The sequence below is a fragment of the Manacus vitellinus genome, unplaced genomic scaffold (genome assembly GCF_001715985.3).
Source record: "Manacus vitellinus isolate BGI_N305 unplaced genomic scaffold, ASM171598v3 scaffold_5_pilon, whole genome shotgun sequence".
Taxonomy (NCBI): domain Eukaryota; kingdom Metazoa; phylum Chordata; class Aves; order Passeriformes; family Pipridae; genus Manacus; species Manacus vitellinus.
In genome coordinates, this window is record NW_021940682.1 from 13,591,136 (window position 1) to 13,612,841 (window position 21,706).

The 21,706-nt window shown below is 43.5% G+C and overlaps 1 protein-coding gene across 1 annotated transcript in view; it reads left to right on the top strand.

Annotated features, from left to right (window-relative positions):
• BTBD11 (BTB domain containing 11) overlaps nt 1-21,706 on the top strand; it is a 71,577-nt gene that overhangs the window by 10,667 nt on the left and 39,204 nt on the right. Inside the window, exons 2-3 of the mRNA XM_018080653.1 lie at nt 2,778-2,982; nt 13,912-14,064. Coding sequence (XP_017936142.1) covers nt 2,778-2,982; nt 13,912-14,064 — 358 coding nt within the window. The remainder of the gene's footprint in view (nt 1-2,777; nt 2,983-13,911; nt 14,065-21,706) is intronic.

Consider the following 21,706-nt stretch of genomic DNA (forward strand, 5'->3'; position numbering starts at 1 on the left):
GTGGAATAAAACAGTTCCTGTCCTGCCTCTAGTGCTCTGCCTGTTGGGCACCAATATCATAATGGAGCTTTTTTTGCTTATTTACTGTTCTCTGTGAAACTCGATGCTTTACAGGTGTTGATTATTTAAGCTTGGAGTTGACTCTGATAAAGAAATGTTATGATAATTTTTCATATAGAAATTACTTCAAATGTGACCAGAGATAGCATAGCAAAGGAAGATAGCATAGGCAAAAGCAAGATCTAGCAAATCAGTTTTTGGTATAATGTAATTAAATGAGGCTTAAACATAAAAAGCATTAATTCAGTTTTTGTGGTATGAATTGGTTTGGGTTTCTTAAGAAGCAGTTGAGAAAATACAGAATAAAATGGTGAACTCCTGGTCCTGTTGATATGAGTGGGAGCTTTGCCACTGAGCAAGGCTCGAGTTCCTCCAGCCTTTTATCTGCAATGAGGCTTAGCTGCCCACCCTACCCACGTCACTCTTGCTGCTGCTTTCCCTCCTTACTCACCATGCAGCTTCCTCTGGTCCTGGATGTGTCATTGAAGTCACATCACCCCAGCACTGGGGGAGGAGTGGGGTGAAGTAATGCTACTGCCAGAATCTGGGCCTAACTCGCATCTTGATTTTTATTCATCGTTTGGTACAAAAGTCAGAGGTGTTCTCTGGTGTCTGCTGTCTTAATCCACTGAAATAAGACTGGCCATGTGTTTAATTTTAACCACATGCTTCAGTGCTACAGTGTCTTGAGTCTGAACAGGCTGAATTTAGTGCTTTTACTCTGCCTTTGCTATTATTATTAAAGCTGGATGTTGCAGCCAGTACTTCTATGTAGTTTTTTTCCTTCTGGAGAAAGAGAGAGGAATTTACTATCAACAAGGCTGCTAGCGGTTAAATTGGTCTGTGCTAGACTTGGCAGAGCACATCTGCTGTGACTAGAGTGGGCTGAGTGAAGGGGGTCCCAAACTTTCCTGCTGCTTCTGATTGTCTGCAGATAATTTTGTGCAGGACTGGGGAGTCATTTCAGCAGCACATCTGTTCCTGCTGTGGACCTGATCCTGCATGCTTTCCACATGCAGTTTCTCTTGGAAATTATAAGCATGCAAGGCTGCAACATTGGTCCTATCATGACAATTTCCTGGCAGAGAGAAAAGAAACTATTTTTAAATGAAAGCTTAGAATCAGAAGAATATTGCAGAGTGCAGCAAAAAATTGTGTCAAAACCCTGAAATCATGGACTCGGCAGTTTCCTCATGCCAGTGGTTTTCTTCTCTTCATGGTTTAAAGGCTATGTTTTTGGAGGACTGGGCTGAGATTTTTCTGAGAGACATTTCTACTCCCCCTGGTACACATTATCATAGCAGCACTGTCTGTGTGAGTCAGGCTGGAGAGGGGGGATGTGCTGTATTCACAGGGGTGGGATTTCGCAAAAACCCGTAGTTCTGCTGTGCACACAGTCAGAGTGGTTCTCTTTTAAGTTTGCCCAAGATTTCATTATCCCTCTTCCCCACCCCCCATATTGGTTTTATATTCCTACCTTGGTGTACCTTTTAAACTTTTCCTTCCAAGTTTCATTGCTCAGTGGTCCTTGGGAAAAGCAAATAAGAGAAAATGCGTGACTTCTTCTTAGCACAGGAAAATTATGTCCTCTTTTCCCCATCACTTGATTTTGTATAGATTAAGAATGACCCAAAGGGCTCTTGCTCAGATTTTCATTTAAAACAAACCAACTGATTAGATTCGAGATCATTATTTCCCCCAAAAGCACTCTCAGAGTGATTTGAACATGTGAAAACAGGCAGTTTATAACCACAATTGTTTCCCTGCCTTTGATAGAGTGGTCACTAGTCAACAAAGGTAAAATTCACTGCCTCAGAGGGAGATGCTTTAGTTAATTAGTTACCATCAGTGTTGTGCTAAGAGACTCACTGCTGCTTGCCCATATATTTGCTTGCTAATCTCACTGGCTGGCTTTGCTGATCCCAGTCCACTTGTTGTGCTGGATTCCCATATATTCCCTGTGAGGAAGTGGCCTAAACCACATTGGCACAGGGGAGACAATGAGCATCATCTTCTTTGGCCATTTTCTGTGCTCTGGAAACCTGAGGGGCTGGGTAAAACCTACTTCACAGGTTTTGCTTTTCTGCTAACATGAGGTTTTCCAAGCCTAGTCTGGGCTCAAGAAGTGGAATTTTGGTTGCACATTTTTGATACTGTTTTTTAACAATATTTTTCCCCTTTTTTCTTCACCCACATGCACATTTGCATGCTCCTGCAGTGCTTTGTGCATTATCTGACTGCCTCCTTCCTCATTCCAAGAGGTGGATTTCCCTGCCACTCTCTGATCAGGAGCATGCAGCTTTTGGTGCTGCTCTGCATTGTCCCCACTGGTCTTTTTTTGGGGCTGTGGGGTTTCGGCATCCTCCAAAGGCTGCCAGTCAGTAGCTGTGGTCCTGGCCTCGGCATACCAGCTCTGCCGGTGGTGCTGAGATGGGCCAGCCTAATGCTGCCCACACACCATATTTGCAGAAACATGTCTCCTGCAGGCCTTTGTGGGCTTGTCTGCGGCCTGGGTATGTCACACCTCACCATGTAAACCACCAGGCAAAGTTCAGCCTGGTGACGAGCAACACACAGGATCCTGTCCTACCCTGTACTGTTTGCATATGTGAGGTTAAATGGAAGGAAAAAACAACCCAGCGTGCCTTTCAGTTTGCAAACTTGGGGGAGAGGCAGCTGAAAAGCCTGGCATTTACCCAGCTTTTGCTTTTTTCCAGGCGACCTGGTGTCTCGAGCAATGCATCACCTCCAGCCCCTCAATGCCAAGCAGCACGGGAATGGGACACCAATGCACCAGAAGCAGGGATCGTTCTACTGGGAGCCAGAGGCTCTCTACACCCTTTGCTACTTCATGCACTGTCCACAGATGGAGTGGGAAAACCCCAATGTGGAGCCATCAAAAGTCACGCTGCAGACCGAGAGGTAAGAGCCACCGCACCGTGCTTTATGTTGTGGTGAAGACGTTTTGTTAATAAATCAGCCCGGCTGGCTAATTGCTAATTACAGCTTGCGCGCGAGAGGCTGCAGAGCAGTCTGGTTTGGTTTAGGATCACCTCTTTGAAATCCGTTTCTCTCGCTGAACTGCTGCATGGCCGAACCAATATATATCAAAAGTGACACCCAGTGGCTACATACAGCAAATTGGTTCCAGATGTGCACTTGAGAGAGATTTCCTTTTCCTTTCGTTGTTGCTCAGCTATTCTGTGTTTTGGAAAAGAAAATGAGAACTTCTATTTCTGGCCTAGCAGGTTTGGGTTTAAATGTGGGGTTTTTTTCTGCGTGCTAATATGGCTCAGCAGCTGTGATTGGGGAAGTGGAAAATGAATAGGGTGTAGTGTGTAGAAAGGAGAAGTCATTAAAGATAGTGGGCTCCAGCCGCACTGAGTACCCGGGCACAGGAGTAACCTCAGGGCTGCTCTGGCCAGGGACGTGGCAAGTTCCAGCTGTGCTGCTGTTGTCCCTGCTCTGGGGATGGCCAGGGCAGGGGAGGCACACCTGGAGCCCTGCCATGACTCAGGGTCTGATGTAAGGTGAGAAGGAGGTGCCACTGAAACTGGCAGGCAGGTGCCATAGTGCAGGGCAGCTCTGCACCCAGGCACTGCAGAAAGCAACCAGGACAGATTGCTGACCAAGAAAATAAATCCATGTCCTCTCAAAAGCCCAGCAAACCCTCTAGTAACACAGGTCTCAGTGTGCTGTTTCCCTGCCACACTTCTCACCAGCTGTAAACCAGGCATCCCCAGGATGGATGAGAGGAGTGGCTGGTGCTGGTTGGTTGGAAAGTGATGGATATTAGTTTTTAGGATGGGTATTGTGGTGATGCAAATGCAAGCTGATTTGTCAAGTTGGGTTCCACATTTACATCCCAATGTATGTATTGGGGTGTACGTGTGAGCCAAACTCTGATGTGCACGTGTGCCCCAAGAGCTGTGCATGTGTGGCTTGGTTATTGTTTCAGTGTGAGGTCTGCATCTCAAAAGCAGCATTTGAGGATGTCATTGTATGTGTAGCTGTAAATGGTATATAATATGATATCTAAATTGACATACTTTTGTATCACTCACAGAAGACCATACCAGATGAAACCCTGGTATTAATGATGTTACTGGGAATTTTGCCATTTGCCTTTGGATGGCATTTTGTTTCCTTTCAAGTTTGGGTCTCTCCATGAGCATGTTTGTCGCTTTTTGTTCTGTTATTTCCAAAGAAGGAAAAAAAACCAGAAGGGAAATGACAAGAATCCAGAATTTTATTTTTTTCTTCTAAATTATTTTTAATTTCATGATTTGATTTGTCATCCAGCCTTGCTATTGTGGAAGGCTTAACTCGTGTCCAAGAGTGGTTAGTATGCACAAAAAAAATTTTAAAAATTAGAAAATACCTTCACCTGATCTATAGTCTCCATCTGTGGGCGTAATGCCACTGGAACCAGAGGGAACGTAGGAGTGAATAATGCCGAGCCTCTGGTTTTGTAAGACTTCTTCAGACTTCCCTGTGCAGAAGTGAAAAGGGCAGGAATATTTTAACACTTGCTTTAATAGGTTTTCCTTTCTCTGAGGTCGCCTTAATACAAGTCCTGTTCCTTAGAGCACTTGACATGCTGATTATTTAAAGCGATCGTTCTTTGCTTTATTTTGAATACTCCGTCTGGCAGGATGTCTTCCTTTGGCAGGGCAGCGTAGTGCCTGCGGCGTGCGGTGAGGGCCGGAGCAAGTACTCAGTGTTATTGCCAAGAGCTTGTGGTCACTTTTGGAAGGAGCAGATACGTCTCCTGTTGCCTAATCAAACATGCGTTAGTACTTAGTGCTGGAGTGGGAGCGACGCGGGGCTAAGTGTGAGCCCGGATATTTCCATGGAGCTGAGTTCTGGGCATTTAATCAGCTGGATGTAACCATCCTGTACTGCTCAGAAAGGACAACAGTGAAGCTGACTTCTCTTTAGTGCTCTGAGGAGCTTTACTGCTCATTTCCTACCTTTTGTTTTTTACATGCAGGTTTGCTTTGTGGTCCATGACTTAATTCTGGTGGTTTCGGTTTCCATGACGGGTTTTTGTGCGTTGCAGGGAAATGGGTTTGTTAAACATGGCACACTTATATGCAGAAGATTTGCAAGAGTTGTGGCGTATCTGTGTGACATATTCCCTCTCCAGCTGTGGCAATTGCTTTTATTTTGGAAGAAGCCCAGAAGGAAGCAAGGAGGTCCAGGCATCTTTCCCCATCCTTGGCCTTTCTTGTGTCCCTGCTGGTGCAGAGAATCCAGGACTGTATGGATCTGGCTGTAGGCAGTATTTTCATGAAATAGGGGTTGCCCTTGGCTCCTGTGAAGCCAAGCTGGCTACTGACTTGGCCCCCTTCTCCCTGATAGTGCAGGCCCAGGATGGAGAGGGTTGTGGGATGCAGTCAGAGAATTTTGACAGCAGTTGCAGGGCTTGGTGGCATCATAAGACCATCCCATTCTTCCCACCCAACGCCAGCCCACCTGGATTTCGGCTGAGGTAGGGAGCTGCAAAGGCTCTACACGTCCTTCTGCAGAAGCTGGATATGGGAGAGGAATCCAGCATGGTGGCATTGCTCCCTGGCTTAGCACTTTCCAGCTCAAAAAGCAGTACCTCCCTCAGAGTCTTGGGGGACACATAAAATGGGATTTTTACCTTTGAATAAATCCAGCACTTTGTTTCTAGGGAGCCTTTCTCTGTGTTTACTCTTCATGGAGGTAAAGAAATGAGAATGCGGTATGTTTTAAGAGTGTTTGTCTTTACATAAAATAAAAGGGAAAAGTTATATAGCAAAACTTGTTGCAGGGGGGAGTCAGCTTTCATGGGAGGGGGAGGAGGTGGAAAGAGGCCAGGTTTGCTCAGAAAACGTGAAAAACATTCCCCACCTTCTAAATGCCAACAAACCCAACTATAAGATGGATGTGTGATCCCCTCCCGCCCCAAATTCATATTCTTTCAATCTGGTCACTTTGGCAGAAACTCTCTAAATTTTTGGCACCAGCACAAGCCAGTTCTGCTGAAAATGGGTACCATGTAGATGGCTATTTTGGCAGGCATGGAGGTATGGAGAAGGGGTGGACCTGTTTGTGGAGTCCCCCTTCCCTAATGCACCCAGCCAGGATGTGATGGAGCCATTTATCTTGTGCTGGGTGTTTCGTACAAAAGCAGTGCTCCTCCAGTGCCTCCACCTGCAGCGGGTGCGAGTTATTTAGGTTTGTTCATTCTTTTGCTTTCCCAGGAATTAAAAAAAAAAAAGAGAAGGAACTGTAGATGAGGCTGCTGTTGCCAAGATTTCTTTCTTGCTTGCTGCTTCTAGTTTAATAAAAAGATCTGTCCCGTGGTTGTGTTTTGCTTCTCAGCCTCTGTAATGCTTCTAAAAATATTGCAAGTAATTTCTTGAGCACCGGAAAGCGCAGAATCTGTAGTTGCAGATTTGTGTCATGTTTTTTTCCTTAAGTGGTTCCTTACCCACTTTTATCCACAGCTGTATTGACAAAGTCCTCATTACTTCCTAACTTGCCATGTTCCCCATTAACAACTCATTGAGGAGCTGCAGCTCAGCAGCTCAGCCGGTCCAGAACCACCCATTAATTCTGCTCACAGACAGCAGAGTTCCTTCTCCAGTGCTTCCTCTGCTGCTGCACCTTGCAGGAGGGTTAACTCCTTGTACCACCTGGCAGCCATTAGCTTTTCTCCTTGCATCTTAATTGAGTTGATGGATACGTGTCTGGTTTTAACCTTCTTTTTACTTTTCCTTAAATACTATTCCCTATATGTGGAGCAATCCCTTAGGAAACTCCCATGGGCTATTATTGCTTGCTTTTTATCTTTCTGCCTGCCTTGCACGCTCACATGGACACACACACAAAAAAATACGCGTCCCTGCATGTGTATATGTGTGCAAATTGTAGCCTGGAATCATTTGTGATTGATGGAGAGAGTTTGAGTTATCTGAATTTTGTTTCGTGCTCTGGATAGTTATTAGTGTACCTGGCTAATTAATGTGATGCAGCCCCCTTAATGAGAGGAGTGTTCCACTGCTATAAAAAAACTTGAACTCTTTCAAAACATTTTTGTAATTGCTACAGCCGTGTCTGCAGTACAGATTATACCCATAGGACAGTTTCAGTAAAAAGATCACTAGGGAAATGTGTCCCTGATCTAAATTATGTTATGGTACAAACTCCATGGATAGGGCAGTCTTCAGCAAAGACCACAGAGAGTGGAGAGAATGGTGGGTAATGCTAATGAGAAACAGGTAAAGCACTGGGAATATGGAAGTTCTGCTATGAAACCTGAATGAACCTGTATATGCAGAAGGGATTACATATGCTTGATGTGCCAGTATGCCATAGTCCCATGTAACCCTATCTGTTTTTATCCACTGTTTAATTGGAAACTTCACATGATAAAGCCGTAGCCTTGCTGAAGTCAAAGTTAAGACTAGAGTTGATTCGACTGGGAACTGAAAAGAAATCCAAATACATCCTTATATAAATCCTCTAGGTTTGCATCCTAAATATCAAACTTCCCTTTTTAAAAATCCCTTCAGCAATGGTATTGGCAGCTGCCTGCAGCGTGTGAGACAGCACATGTCACAAGAAATAGTTCAGGCAGTATTTGTAGCTCGGCTATTACACTGCATATCCTTGCTGGGCTGGGGTTGTATTCTACATCTAATTTATCCAGCTGGACTTAGGATGTCCATGGGATGGCTATAGGATTTTTTAAATAGAGAAAATTGTGTGCAGCCCTGTGATAACAGCATGGTATCCAGGCTGTCCTGTGCTGCACTCCGAATGCTGGTGTCCCCTCAGGGATTTATGCCACTGCCAGTAGTGTCAAATCTGATGTCAAAACTGCCAGTGAAATATCTCCCCGTTGTGGTTGCTGGCTGAGTCATCACTTTGACTCAGTTGTGTTTCAAGTCTTGGCCTTTAATGTTTTCCGTGCAGGAGAGGCAACAGGGACAGCTTGTTCCCACACTGGATGCAGGTTCAAAAACCATGATTTGCAGATACCTATGTGTGGACTTGGGAGCACCAATGATCTGGTGCTCAAAAGCATGAGGGTAAACCCTCCCTCTGCCTAGGTGGGTCTCCCTGAGGGTGACACACTGCTTGTGTGAGAGCATGGAGATTTCACCCTTTGGCCTGGAGAAAATGCAGAATTGGTTTTGTCAGAGGCTGGCTGCTTGTGTCACCCTTATCTGAACTTCTGGGGTGGCAGAGGAGCTGCCTAGCATGGAGTAGCTGCATGAACTCAGCATGGAGCATCAGTCAGAATTGCTGGGTCTCTGGAAAGGATTGGACTGGCAGCTTTTTGAAGGCATCAAAAAAGTATTTGCTCTCTCTGAAGACAAAGAGCTTATGTTGTAACTATAAATGAATTTTGCAGCCCAGAAACCCGTCTAAAATGTGCTCTATACGTTGGAAAAAAATATGCTTTTCTATCTTTCAATAAGGCTAAAAGTGGACTAGCATTGCATATATAGTTTAATCATATGTTCTAAATGAAATCTGTCAGAACTGTGGAGGCTTTTCCATTTATATGTTGGGATTTTCTTTAAAAACCACCCATGAAAAACATGAACTAACAAAACAAATGTAAAGAGCTTTTTACAGTGTTAAAGCTGCTGACTCATATGTGCAAGAAGAAACATCTCCCTACCTTTATCTAGATAGGCTTTTACTTGTAAAACTACAGCCTTATGCTTCTCAGAAGCACCTTTAAGTCTTACTTGATTGCTTTTGAAAATTTAAACAGCAGCGATATGTGTGTAGCAATTTTCCAGCCATTGCCACAAAGCTTTGCAGTCAGCATTCCTTGGCTGGAGTGAGAAGAAACTCAACACCTGTAACATTACCATCCTCCTCAGTAGCTAAAGGATCCTGCAAACAGAAATCATCCGAAGCAGTTGTAACAATTGAACTGCTTTAAAGCAAGGTCAAGTCTGTTCAGCTGTGTCCACTTCAGCTGGTGAAACTGAGGGAGGGACAACGGGAGATAGTTGTGGGAATTCATGTCCAAATAGGATTAGCCCTCAGGAATTTGTCTGTTATTGTGATACAGACTATCAAGCCACTCCCCTCCCTAGAGTTTGATTTAATATGGGCAGCGATTGTGCGCAGGTGGCAGGGCAAGGGCTCCATAGGTGTCTGAAAAAGAGCAGTGTGAAGTGCCCCTGGAAATAGAGAGAGGTTGCTGTGCTGCACTTGAAAAAATGATTTTTTTTTCTATGAGCACTGTGTTTGGGAAATCTCTCCTGTGTGCTGATGAGCTCCTGTACCTGGAGTTTGCTGCAGGCTCTACTGTGAGCAAGGGGCTGGTGGCCTGTCCAGGGTTGGTGAGCCACAGCAGCGTGGGAGGACTGAGCTTGGCTGAGGGGTGTTCAAAGGTGATGAGTGTGTCATCAGGAAGGCAGTTTAAGTCTGCACAACAGAGGAGGTGACAGACAATAGTTCCCAGTTTGGGACTTTCATCATCTGGCAGAAACGATTGAGGAGTCACTCCCACAGTGGGAATTGGGAGAAGGAAGTGAGGCAGGACACTGCTTTCCTGACAAGGGGGGTACTGCCAAAAAGGTGGATTACTTGCTATAGGGGAGAGAGAGTGGCTGGGGAGGGGAGGAACTGCTCCAGCTGCTGGGAAATCAGAAGGGAGTGGTTGTGTGTGTAGTGGCTCTGCCCTTGAAGGACTGGGCAGAATGCAGACTTTGAAGCTGGTCAGTGGCCAGCAGGGAGTCTGCACTCTGTGGAGATGGTAGAGACAATGAAAAACCAGGGCCAGGGGTTCTTTGGAGCTGGGATTTGTCAGAGTGCTGGCCCTAGCGCTTTGCAGCTCTGACGTTGCAGCAGGTGGTATCCAGACAGGAGCTTCATCCATCTTCTCACAGACCCACGCAAAAATAATGAAGCATCCTATTGCATTTTATGGTGCACATTTCTCATAGTCTTTCATCTGACAATTTCTCTTGTTTATATAAAGGTATACTGCCACCGATAACAACAATAACAATAACAGTACTACTTACACTAATAATAATGAAAAAGCCTGAGTTATTGCATATGCATGACAGGACTTTTAATATCTCTGTGTGTCAGCAAGTGAGGGACAGGAATGGTGGGCAGCCCAGGATGGCTGTGCATGTCTCTGGAGGGAGTGCAGGTTTTAGGCAAGCCCTCATGTGGTTAAGATGGTGTGATTAGAGAGGATTACACGTTATGTTTAGTTCCCCTCCATAATACCTGCTTTTCTGATGAGCCATTTTGTAATTTGAAGTGCCCCAGAGACATTAGCCCCATGAAAACCAAGATAGGTTTGATGTCTCATTGGATACAGAGGGGTTGTTGGCCCTACTCCAGAGGGAGAGTGCTGGCAGGGCAGGGAGCTGGGATGTGTGAAGGGGATGAGGAAAGGGATGTCTGATAGCAGGACAGGAGAGGAAGGCAAATGGTTGTCCCTTGTGGGGGAGTGCCAGCAGGTTATTACCTGCAGATGTCTTCAGGGCACAGGAGCTTATGGGTCCTCCAGCTGTCCAAAAATAGATGTGAGAGGAGCACTTGGCAGCAGGAGGAAACAAGGAAGGATGCTGCGTGGGAAGAAGAACCAGAGATGTGAGGGTTTGTGGAGCACTCATAATTGCCTTTTCTGATGAAGGCATGCTCCGAGAGGAGCCAGCTACCCCCTTGCTGAGAACAGGGGCACAGGGCCCAGAAGGGTCCAGCCCTCTGGGATCTGCTTTATGTTGGCCTCCTCCATCCCTCCTCCACCTCCCAGCTCCTTCGCGTGGGATGGGAATTGCTCTGTGCAGAGACCTCTCCCTGCTTCCTGATCTGGCATGTTTTTCCATTTAGATGTCAGCTCAGGAAAATACAAGTCTGTGCCAAAAACCATCTTTTTGGGGGGATACTACTTAAGTCCATGCTTAACTTTGAACTGCAGGGAATTAAAGAGGATGGAAGCATGCATTTGAAGTTAAGCACAAGTACAGAGATAGGCTGGAGGAGGAGGAGGTCAGAGCACTCACTGACCTGCAGCCCAGGTAAGGTGCTTCTGCAGCAGTTGAGCTGCTCCTGACTTTCCATATCCTTGAGGCAGAAGCCCAGCATGTTCCTACCATGGTTAGATTAGTTTAATTAAGACATGCTTCCAAAGCATATAACTAGGTGACTTACTTGCTATTTATCTGCTCTTGAACACATTATTACTGAACTCTCCTGGTTGTTACCTGCCTTTGTACCAGAGATAAATCAACATATACACCAGTGATATGATGCGTTTGCCTAACCCATTTTCACACAGTGCCATTTGAGAAGTGAAATATTTCTTGTTGATGTCACATTGTCTTGTGGGTTGTCACACCCTTATAACTTAGTGTTCCTCTTTCTTCTTTGGCACACAAGCAGTTTTTAAAAAAAAAAATCCCCTTCACATGGTGCATAGGCTCTTGAAGGGTATTTTTAACCTATTGCACTCAGACATATTTGGTTTTCTTCTCAAAATACAAATTCCCTAACATGCTGAAATATGCAGTGATGATTTTTCTTTCTGCCTTGGAAAAAGGAATCTAATATATTGTGAGTGAACTCTGCATCCTTATCTAGGACTGAAATTGGACTTCATAGAAAATTCCCCTGCTTCTGCAGAACGCCAGTTCTCTTCCCTTTTGGGATTTATTGCACCAAATAGCCATGCTCATTTCTGTTTCTCTGTTGAAGCTTGCAAGTCTGGGAAAGGAAAAAAATGCAATTTTATAGTGCAGTTATCTCAGTTCCTGTAGATATTTTTAGTTGCTCTGCTCCTTACTGTGGTGGGGCAGATTTTGTTCTGGGGGGTTCTGACCTGCACAAGAGGAGGAAAAGTGTGAACCGCAGAGTCCCCTGCTCAGCCACAGCTCTCTGCTTTTCTGTTCCCCCAGCAGATGTTATAGGAAGGCTCTGTACAAGCCTGTCTTCATTTCTCTGATCCAAACAGTGTTCACTCATGCAAAACATATCCTCGAATTGAGTTTTCCTTTAATTGTATTCCTAGAACCAAGTTATGTCTGTAACTACGTACAGTTTTACACTTCCACTGTGATTTGCAGCTCCCTTTCTGCTGTTTGCTCAGCAAGTGGTGAAAAAACTCCTGCTGATCACTTGTCCTCAGCTATTTAATGCTGCAGAAGAGGGTCCCTTCTACTCCTAAGATGCCCTGGGGAGCAGATCACTTTCTAGGAGCAGATACACCCCTGCTTCCCCACTCTCCCTTCTCTGACTCCCGACACCCTCATGACAAATGAGCTGAGTTATGGAAATCGTTTCACGGGAGCTGTGGGAGAAGATGTTCCATCCTTATCTGCCTCCTTATGTGGCCCGTGGCAGGTCTGGGGAGAGCAAAAAACCTTGGAAACAAATGCAGCCTGGTCTTGAGGTGACGGCAATGTGTTTGAATAGAATAATGATGACAGTGGCAAGTCGGCCAAAGATGTCGTATTTCAAAAAGAGGTTGTTCATTTAAGTGCCCATGAGATTTGGGAACCAGGCGTCCTCAGGAAAGTTAGTGGCCTCAGGGTTTCTCTGTCCTTCGGTGCTTTTGAAATATCTCATCCCTCCTCAAGAATATTAATATCAGAGCTATGTAAAGCCAAGTCCTCAAAAAGGGAAATAAATGCAGAAAGAGCTATAAATAGGAAAAGATATTCCAGAATCAACATCTTCTTAAATAATTTTTCTCAGGGTAGATCCTTTTGAGGTAAAGTTGTATATTTAAAATGTAAAATATTTGCCTACTCTGCACCTAATACAGGCGTTTTTTCCCTTTTTCCATGAAAAGGGACCGCAGAAGGAAAGGCAAGCAAGAGACTTGCAGTGACCTTCAAGGTGCTCAGCTGCAGTCATTTTATTAGTTTTATCTCTGAACTAGGACTTAAAGCTATGGTTCTCATTTAAGTTTGGCATTTTTCTCTTGGTTCCCAAGTAATTTTTAACATAGGTGGAGCAAATCGTGTGCTGCATGCTTCATCTAAGGCTTGTGCAGCTCTCACTGGGGCACAGAGCTGCACAGGCATTGTGGAGTGAAGGACCATGTCTCTGATGGTGCCCAAACTTTGCTCAAGGTGAGGCTGTGGCCCAGAGTCCCACCATTCACTTTGGGGGTTGGTTTTCTATATTTTTGCCCAGTTGGCAGAACAGCTGGCACCCAAAGCTGTAGCGGTTTGATACTCCTAAAAGTGAAACAAAATGGTCTTGATTTCTGACCTCACTCAAAGATAACCTTCACATCGGCTGCAAAGTCCCCCACTTTCCGTGCTGAGCACAAAGTGCACGTTGCATCAGCAGATGCTGGAGACTTCCTTGTGCATCCCCTCTCCATCCTTGGCATCTCGGGATGGGGGCATCCCCTCTCTCTGCCCAGGTTCATTCTCCTATCCCTGTGGTAAAGTGGCAGGGGAGCATACCCAGGCCGGTGTGTCAGCCAGAGCAGGACATGGTCCTGTGCCAGGCTCATGCCCTCTTTTTGGGATTACATTGTGTGAAGGATGGGAGGAGGGGAAAGAGGGCTTGCCAGGCGGGTGCACTGACCTCACAGGAGCCCCATAAATGAACGTGGCTCATAAATCTCACTCTTCAAATAATCCTGCTCTGGTGACAGGGTGAGACATCTTCATTTAGACCTACTTGAAAATTGCTGAGCTGGTTTGCTCTCCCATTCTTTCGTTTTGCTTGATCCCTTCTCTCTCTCTCTCTCCATAAATATATATTCTCCCATATATATGCACACGCACACACATGCACTCCCCTGGTGTCTCTTTCTCTCTACCTGTCCTTTCCGTGCCAGGGTACTGTAGCATTCATGTTTGTGTGCTTCCCCAGGCCGTTCATTGTGCTGCCTCCCCTGATGGAATGGATTCGGGTTGCCGTGGCTCACGCGGGGCACCGTCGCAGTTTCTCGGTGGACAGCGATGACGTGCGGCAGGCAGCCAGGCTCCTGCTGCCGGGAGTTGACTGCGAACCTCGACAGTTAAAGTAAGTCCACAAAACGCAAATCGGCTGCTTTGTGCAAAATGTGTCTCTCTCTCCTGGTGAACAGCAAGCAGGCAGGCGGAGGGCTCTGTTATTGCCTGGAGAGGCGCATGGATGCTCCGGCTCGTCACTGTGTGTGTTGCAAAATCAGCTCCTGGTATTTGCTCACATCCGTGGATAAGCTGGTTGAATGGTAATGGGTGCCTGAATATCTCACAGCTGGATCGAGCCCCTAATCTGCTCATCAGAGCTCATATGGTGGTGGTTTTCTTTTCTCTTCCTATTAGATTCTGCTTGCTAATGAGGGGCTGAAACCTTCTGCTAATTGTCTGCTTCACGTTGCTTTGCTATAAAGTACTGAAATGTAATTGGCAGGGCTGCAGATATTTTTCAGGGCTTTGTTTTCAGCATTAATGCTTAAAGGGCACATTTAAACTTATAGGTAAGACTACTTCTTGCAGTAAAATTGTATTTTTCATGCTAATGTCAGTTCAAATCAGTTGTAAATGTCAGCTTAGATAATTTGACTTTTTCACGTATCAGATGTGACCTTTGGGTTTTCTAATGGAGTCTTAAAGTATTTATTGCCAGGATATGTTTTCAGTGTCTGTTTTGCCTTATTATTGTGTACTTGTATAAAAGTACGATCTAGGGCCATTCTGGAGTCAAGAACATGTTTGGTTTTGATTTTTATATGAAAAGGCATTCTGAATCTGCCAAAGTAGAAATTGTTTACTGCTATTGCTTCACAAATTTGTACCCAAACCCCAATTTTCAGCAGTCTGCCTGTCTGTACAGCAGTGGGTGCACTCTTTCCTGCAGCACAGAAAGCAGAGGGGTGATTCCCGTGATTAGCTGTGACAACCTTCATCGGAGTAGCTGCCTTCTGTTGGCTCTGGCCTTGACCTCCTCTTTCACCAGAGAGTATAATACTTTAATTCGAGATCTACATAGGCTTTTTATAGTCGCAGCTATTCAATATTTAATTGAAGAAATATGTTGAATTTCAAAAGCCAAATCTTGAGCGTTTCACATTTCAAACCTTGGCTGTAATTGCTTCCCATCTCGGCCCTCATTTCCAGAAGTGCTGCATTTTGTGTCCCTACTGAAATGTCAGGACTTACAGGTGTAGGTACTACACACTGTCTGAAGACCTAGCAGTCGGTTCTGAAAAGGCACAATTAATTTAATACTTCTCCAAGTATTCAGGCAGGATTGCAAATAAGGCAATAATGTTTCTACTCTACATCCTCTGTCTTAAAAATTAAGCTAGATACAGTTAAATATCTGAGGATTAAAAGAACTTACAGTATACCACTCCTGAAGTTGTATTTTGACTCTGTGTGTATATATATATATATTTTATATATATATATATATATATATAATATGCCATCAGCTGTTAGACAATTTTCCAGGAGTCTCAAAATAATTTGAACTTGTAGAGAGTTGTATTATACTGCAGAAGAATTTATTAATTATGGGGAACAAATCAGCATTTAGTTTATAAGTTGCCAATAAGAATTCATTTTACAAAGAACACAAATGATTGCTGTTGTCCTGGTTGTCTTGCAAGTGGGAATGAGCCTGAAGAACGCAGTCTGGGATTAATCAGGTGAGAATAAAAAGAGAAATGATTCCTGAGACAAATTCTGGATTTTAGAGAGACCAGCCTTTGCAGTATGCCCGTATTTGACTGCAGGGGCCCAATTCATCCATTGATGTCTCAAAATGACAGTCTCTCTACAGTGCTGACAGAGGTCTGCAAGTGACTATTCATGTGCTTTGGGTTTTATTTTAAGGTCTGTGCCTACTGCCACTATAGTGCAGCAGGTTCTTTGTGTAGCTGCAAATAAGACCCTGTCTGTCTGTAATCCTGAGATCAAAGGAAGGACCAAACTTTTCTGAAGAATAATGTGAGGATGTTAATTTGAAACTTTGCAGCTTGTAATTTTTTATTTATATTCAGCAGACCCTCAGCACTCCGGATTGTCATAAGCCAAACACAAATCCTTCATGCCTCCCCATTAGGGAGGGTGCCTTTCCAACTCTCAACTCCTCAGCGAGCATCAGTTCCATAAATTCAAACACTGGATGTGGGAATACAACTTTGCAGGGGATGGCTTTTAAAATAAGCTGTGTGACAGATGAAAGCTGGAGGGTTTTAAATGCAGTTAGTTTGATAAATTTTGTTACTTTTATGGTAAGAGTTTAGCAAGTGGAACCTTGAAACTGATTAAGTTTCTAGGCTTTTCATTCACGGTCTTCTTTAGTCCCTAAAACAGAGACCTAAACCCAAAAGTTCCCGTGGTCCCCTGTGATAACTTCATGGTTGTTGTGTTGATTCACAACCTGTCATTGCAAACACATAAAGCAAAATCACCTTCCATGCTGGAGAAAAACTTGCATATGGGCAGAGGGAGAGATTGGCAGGATCTCAAAAGGCTGTGAAGTTCAGGATCAGTTTGGATAAAACCCAAATGTTCAGCTTCTTATCTGGACTACAGCATGGAGTAGTGGAGACACTTCCCAGCACAATCACATACTCCAGCAGTGAGGTTCCTGATCTGTGGCTGTGCAAATTGTCTCTGCTTTTTTTTCTGCCTTTCATTCCTCTGTTCCACTCTTTTTCTGATCCTTTTTAAAAAATCCATCTCCTTAATTTCTTTCAATGTTTTCATCTCCTGAAAGAGGAGCTGTGCTTGCTTTGGGCAGAGGAGTGAGGGAAGCTGGAATCAGTCAGGAGCTGCCTGTATCCTTCCTGACTTCTTTTCATTTTACAGCAGCAGATGGGCCAGAAAGTTTCTTCCCTCTCCCCAGCTTTCAGAGATGAACAGGCATATAAATGGTCACCTTCCCCCAGGAGAGAAAGCTTTAGACAGATCAGTTGTTTCCACCTTTTGCAAGGAGGTAGGTTTCACAGGTGGATTGAGTGCTGGATGCACAACAGCTAGCTGAGATGGCAACCCAATTTGTGTCCAGGATATTATCACAGTGGGAGACCACAGTTAAATAAAGCCTTGCCTGTACACAGGCCCTTTGGGCCACCTGGGGCAGCTGTGTGGAGTCAGTAGAGAACTGTGTGCAAGGTAACTGTCTGCTGGCATGAATCTGGTGAAGGTGGGTGCTCTGCTCCCTGTTCTAGACCTTGAAGACATCAGGGATGAAGGTGATTTGTTGTCAAAAAGGGACATAGTGGTAAAAACTGTGTTGACCTGCCTTTCTACTGCAATAAGGTAGCATTAGTGTTCAGTCTGCACTGGAACTGCCTGGCTGCAAACAGATGCCTGGTTTTGGCTTCTCCTTATAATCACGTCTGCAAGGGGTACTTTTCCCCTTGCTTCAGCTAAACACAAGAAGTTCTTTGCATGTCTTTTCCTTCCTCCATTCTGCTTAAAACGAATAAAACCCAATGTGTTAGACATGGTAGGGAGGATTGCTGGTGCATGACTACATCTGGGACAGGAGGCTGACAGCAGAGGAACAGAGAAAGGGAGGAGCATCCTGTACTGCTCAGCACAAAGACTGCTTTTTGTCAGAGTCAGGGGCTTCATTTCTGGTGGCAACATATCATGACAATCCTGGAGGATGTAAAGATGCTGGAACACCTGTGAGAGGTGTGCATCAGTGCCAACAGAGGCCATCACCCAAGAACTTAAGTGAATACTTTGCCTCTGGTTTTGGGGAAGAAAATCCTATTGGAAAAATAAATCACAGCAACAAGGTTATGAAAATGGAAAAACAGTAATCAAAAGGAGAGCAAATTATGCAGCTTAATGCACTCAAATCAGGATGAACAGATAACCTCTATCCCAACAAAGAGAAAAAACTGCCTCACAAAATGAGGGGGTCAGAGGGAAATATTTTTAACAAAGCCTGGAGTGATGCCATAACTGTAAGGATTAATAATAGTAATGCCCAACATTTGAAAAGGATGAAAAATGATCCAAGGAAAATTCTAGGCTGTTAGTGCAAGGCCTTTGAATGTTTTTTCAAGCAAAGACTGATTAAAGACATGTTGTTGAGGGAAAAATGGGATAAAATGTGACACAGATTTTCTAAAGATAGATCTTGCCAGGCTAATCTAATAACTTTTTTGATAAGATAACTGATTTTCTACCCCAAGGAAATTCAGTAGATTTCATCTATTTGGACTTGAGTGAAGATTTGATACAGTCCATGCAGAGAGCTATTAAGATGGAGAAGATGGGGGTTAGAAAAGAAATTGGAAAGTGAGCAGGGGCTGGCTTCAAGAGGAGTGGCAAGTGCTGGGTTGGCTGAGATGGGGTTGCAAGCTGGGACCTTCAGCTCTCACTCTTAAAAACTGGTATTTTTTAATTTTCAGAAAGGGTTTTGGCACAAATCTTAGCAGTGTGCTCATGAAGCTAAAATTTGCTGATGCCATGATGCTGAGAGGCATTGTCCTGACAGAGGAAGTTTGGGAAATCATCCAGGAAAAAGTGGATGACCTTGAGGGCTGGGACAAAATAAATGGGATGAAATGCAGTTTTCCACAAATGGAAGGCAAACATGTGGAGATTAAATAGAAAAATACACACTGCAGTGTATTTGTAAGATATACACTATATATGCAGAATAATATATACTATATTGAGAGCAGAGTATTGGAAAGGTGGTGGGAAAGGCTTTAGAGCAGTATTTAATCTCAGAATGATTGTAAACCACAAAAGTGGATTTTTCCTCAGCCATGAAAGAAGCAAATGTATTTTGAGGCTGCATTGGGAGAGGTATTTCCAGTTGAAGCAGGAAAATTTTGATGCCACATAAAAGTGCTAGGAAGTGATGTGGAATCACAAATCCTGTGTCCTGGTCAAGAAAATATTCACTTTGGACAAGGTAGAAAGAAATGGGCTGGGGTGATTTGATTTTTGACAAAATGTTCTCGTGAAGGCAGACTAGAGGAAAGGGGTTCACTCAGCTGGGCAAAGTGGGTGTTGAGGGAACATGTGGCCCTTCTCCAGAAATACATCAGGAGTAAACACCATGGAAAGAAAAATATACTATTTAAAGGACAGCATGGACACAGGAGTATGTGAATATTAGCAAGTAATGAGTAAGTTCAGACTGAATGTATAGATATATCCAAGCCTTGCTGCAGCATAGGACCAGGTTTATTAACCCTCCAGTCCCATATGCTCCCTCAGCTGCTGCCCTTCACAGTCTCACCCAGTGCTCAGAGTTGCATTTACAGCTGTGATCCAGAAAGGTCTCTGGGCAAATGCAGTGTCTGAGTGCCTTTGAAAATCGGTCTTTAATTGAAAATCAGTCCCAATTTCCAATTAACCTTGTCCTGGGAGTACCTAAGTCTGCTTTTCTGTCTGGGACCATCCCTCTTAATGAAGGCTCTTCAGGAAAATAGGATTATCCATCTGAAGAGTGAAGATTATTTGACATGAGAGCATCCTTGGCTCATTCTAGAGAGTTTTCTTAAGACTGTAGAAAGGGGAAAATATGGTAATGGAAAGGGAAGATGTGTTATTTTGTTCTTTCAGAGCAGGCTATACCATTTGCTGTGTCATCCTAATACTATACCACACATATGCAATTCTAACTTGAAAGTGAAAGCAGAAGAGTCGCATTTAATGTTTTATTTATGGAAATCTTGTGCTTGTACTAGAGCATGAAAATATAAATAGACTGTAATAAATAGAGATTTGAAGGCAGAAAAATATTTCCACTGTTCTTTACTCTCTCTTAAAATGTACTGGGTAAGGGGCTGAGTTTCTGGAGAAGGAGAGAGAGTATAAAATTGCGAAGAAATTCTGCTGTTTAATTAGATATAGCCACTTTTAAGTAGGGACGGTTGGTAGTTGCCAGTTTTCTTGAATGTTCTTGTTCTTCCCACAGATTTTCACTACTGCTTTAACACCAGCCATGGCTATTGCTGTAATTAGATAGAAAAACACAAGCAGTAGCAAAGAAGCTACTTAACAAAATCCAGCAGTTCCCTGGGGCAGACGGTGCCAGCATATGAAGGAGATTTTATTACTTAAAAGGTAGAGCACAGGTTTCCTGGGGTGAATCTCAACCTGTCCTGCCAACCGTCTGCTGGAAGACAACAATAATAAAAAAAAAATATTGAAAGGGGAGGACCCGGTCCTCATGTTCTTCTTCACTTTTAGGGCAGAATACACTTGCATTTTTGCAGGCTTTAGGATCAAGCTGCCTTTTTCCCACTGCAAGCAAGATCATTGCTGCTGTTTCATATGCTCTGTTCCTTTTGTTACATTCCTGAATATATTACATTACATGTCCCTTTATTACATTCCTGAATATAATAATCAGGATACAGGTAACATACTGTCTTCCACTTATTAGTGAAGTCTTGTGCTCTCTATTTATATGAAAGATGAATCTGTACTGAAGTTTTCCAGTGATACTGTGGCCTTGTTTGGAATCTGAACTCAGATTCAATTTTGAATATGGTTCCCAACCTATATATGTGGAACTAGAATACTAAGACTGTTTTGAAATACAGATTTGGTCTTGATTTGATAGTCACGTCACTTTTTTAATGTATTTCCCAGTATTTTTAACCAGTTTAGTCTCAGACTGTTGACAAGAATAAGAGGTTGGATAATAAATATCTGGAGTATTTATTTCTTGTCTTAATTTAGCTCCTGATTAAAGTAAATGGAGATCTTCTATATCTACATTAAAAAGTAGTGCTCTTCATCACTTTGATCAACATGTTTGTGTTTATATTTCCCTCTCTCCAAAACTGAAAATGCAAATCATTGTCTCAGTATAGTATTTATATATATTGCAGGTCTATTAATATCAACATTATAGTCCTTTTTAAAGTACCATATTGGAATAGTGCTCTCAAATTTAAATCAAATTGTCTGCTGCTCCTACTCTTGCTCTTACTCTTGTTTGTGTCTGTAGTCTCAGTGAAGAGCCCCAGACAAGGAACAAGACCCTTTTGTACTATGGGCTGTGCAACCCAGATCAAAACGGCAATCCATGACCCCAAGAAATTCAGCATTGCAAATGCATGTATCCTGCTGGCTAAAATATGCCTCCTTCCAGACTTCAACCAGCTGAACTGTAATTTCTGACTCAAGACCTCATTCATATTTAGAACAGATTGAATAAATTCCACAGAGCTAAAGTGATGGACTTAATTATTAGATTATCATTCTTTTAATTGAAAGGGCTGGTGATCAAGTCCCAGGTGGACAAACAAGATTGTGATGCTTGGCTATCAGTGTGATGATCTGTTCCTTTCAGCAAAGGGGAGCGTTTGTCCTGCTGTTCAATACAGTCTGCACTCCATTTCTTTTAAATCAACTGCATCTACCAGTTACGATGGAAACACTTTGCCTTTGAATCATCCATTTTCCCACATGTATTCAACCCATGAGTAACTTATTAAAGATCTGCACAGACTCTATCTTAGCCAGTCTGAGTGAAAATGAAAAAAAAAACCACAAAACAAACCAAACCCTTGTGTTTAAACCACTGCTGTAGAAGTGCTGCATTATGTTTTCATAATGGGAGTTTGGGAGAAGGAAAATAGTTTTCTGTACTGCTAGGACCCATTACAAATGAAGAAGATTATCTTTGACTCCTTTCAGAGATCTGAGTATTTCAGGATATGATAGAATGTCATGGTCACCAT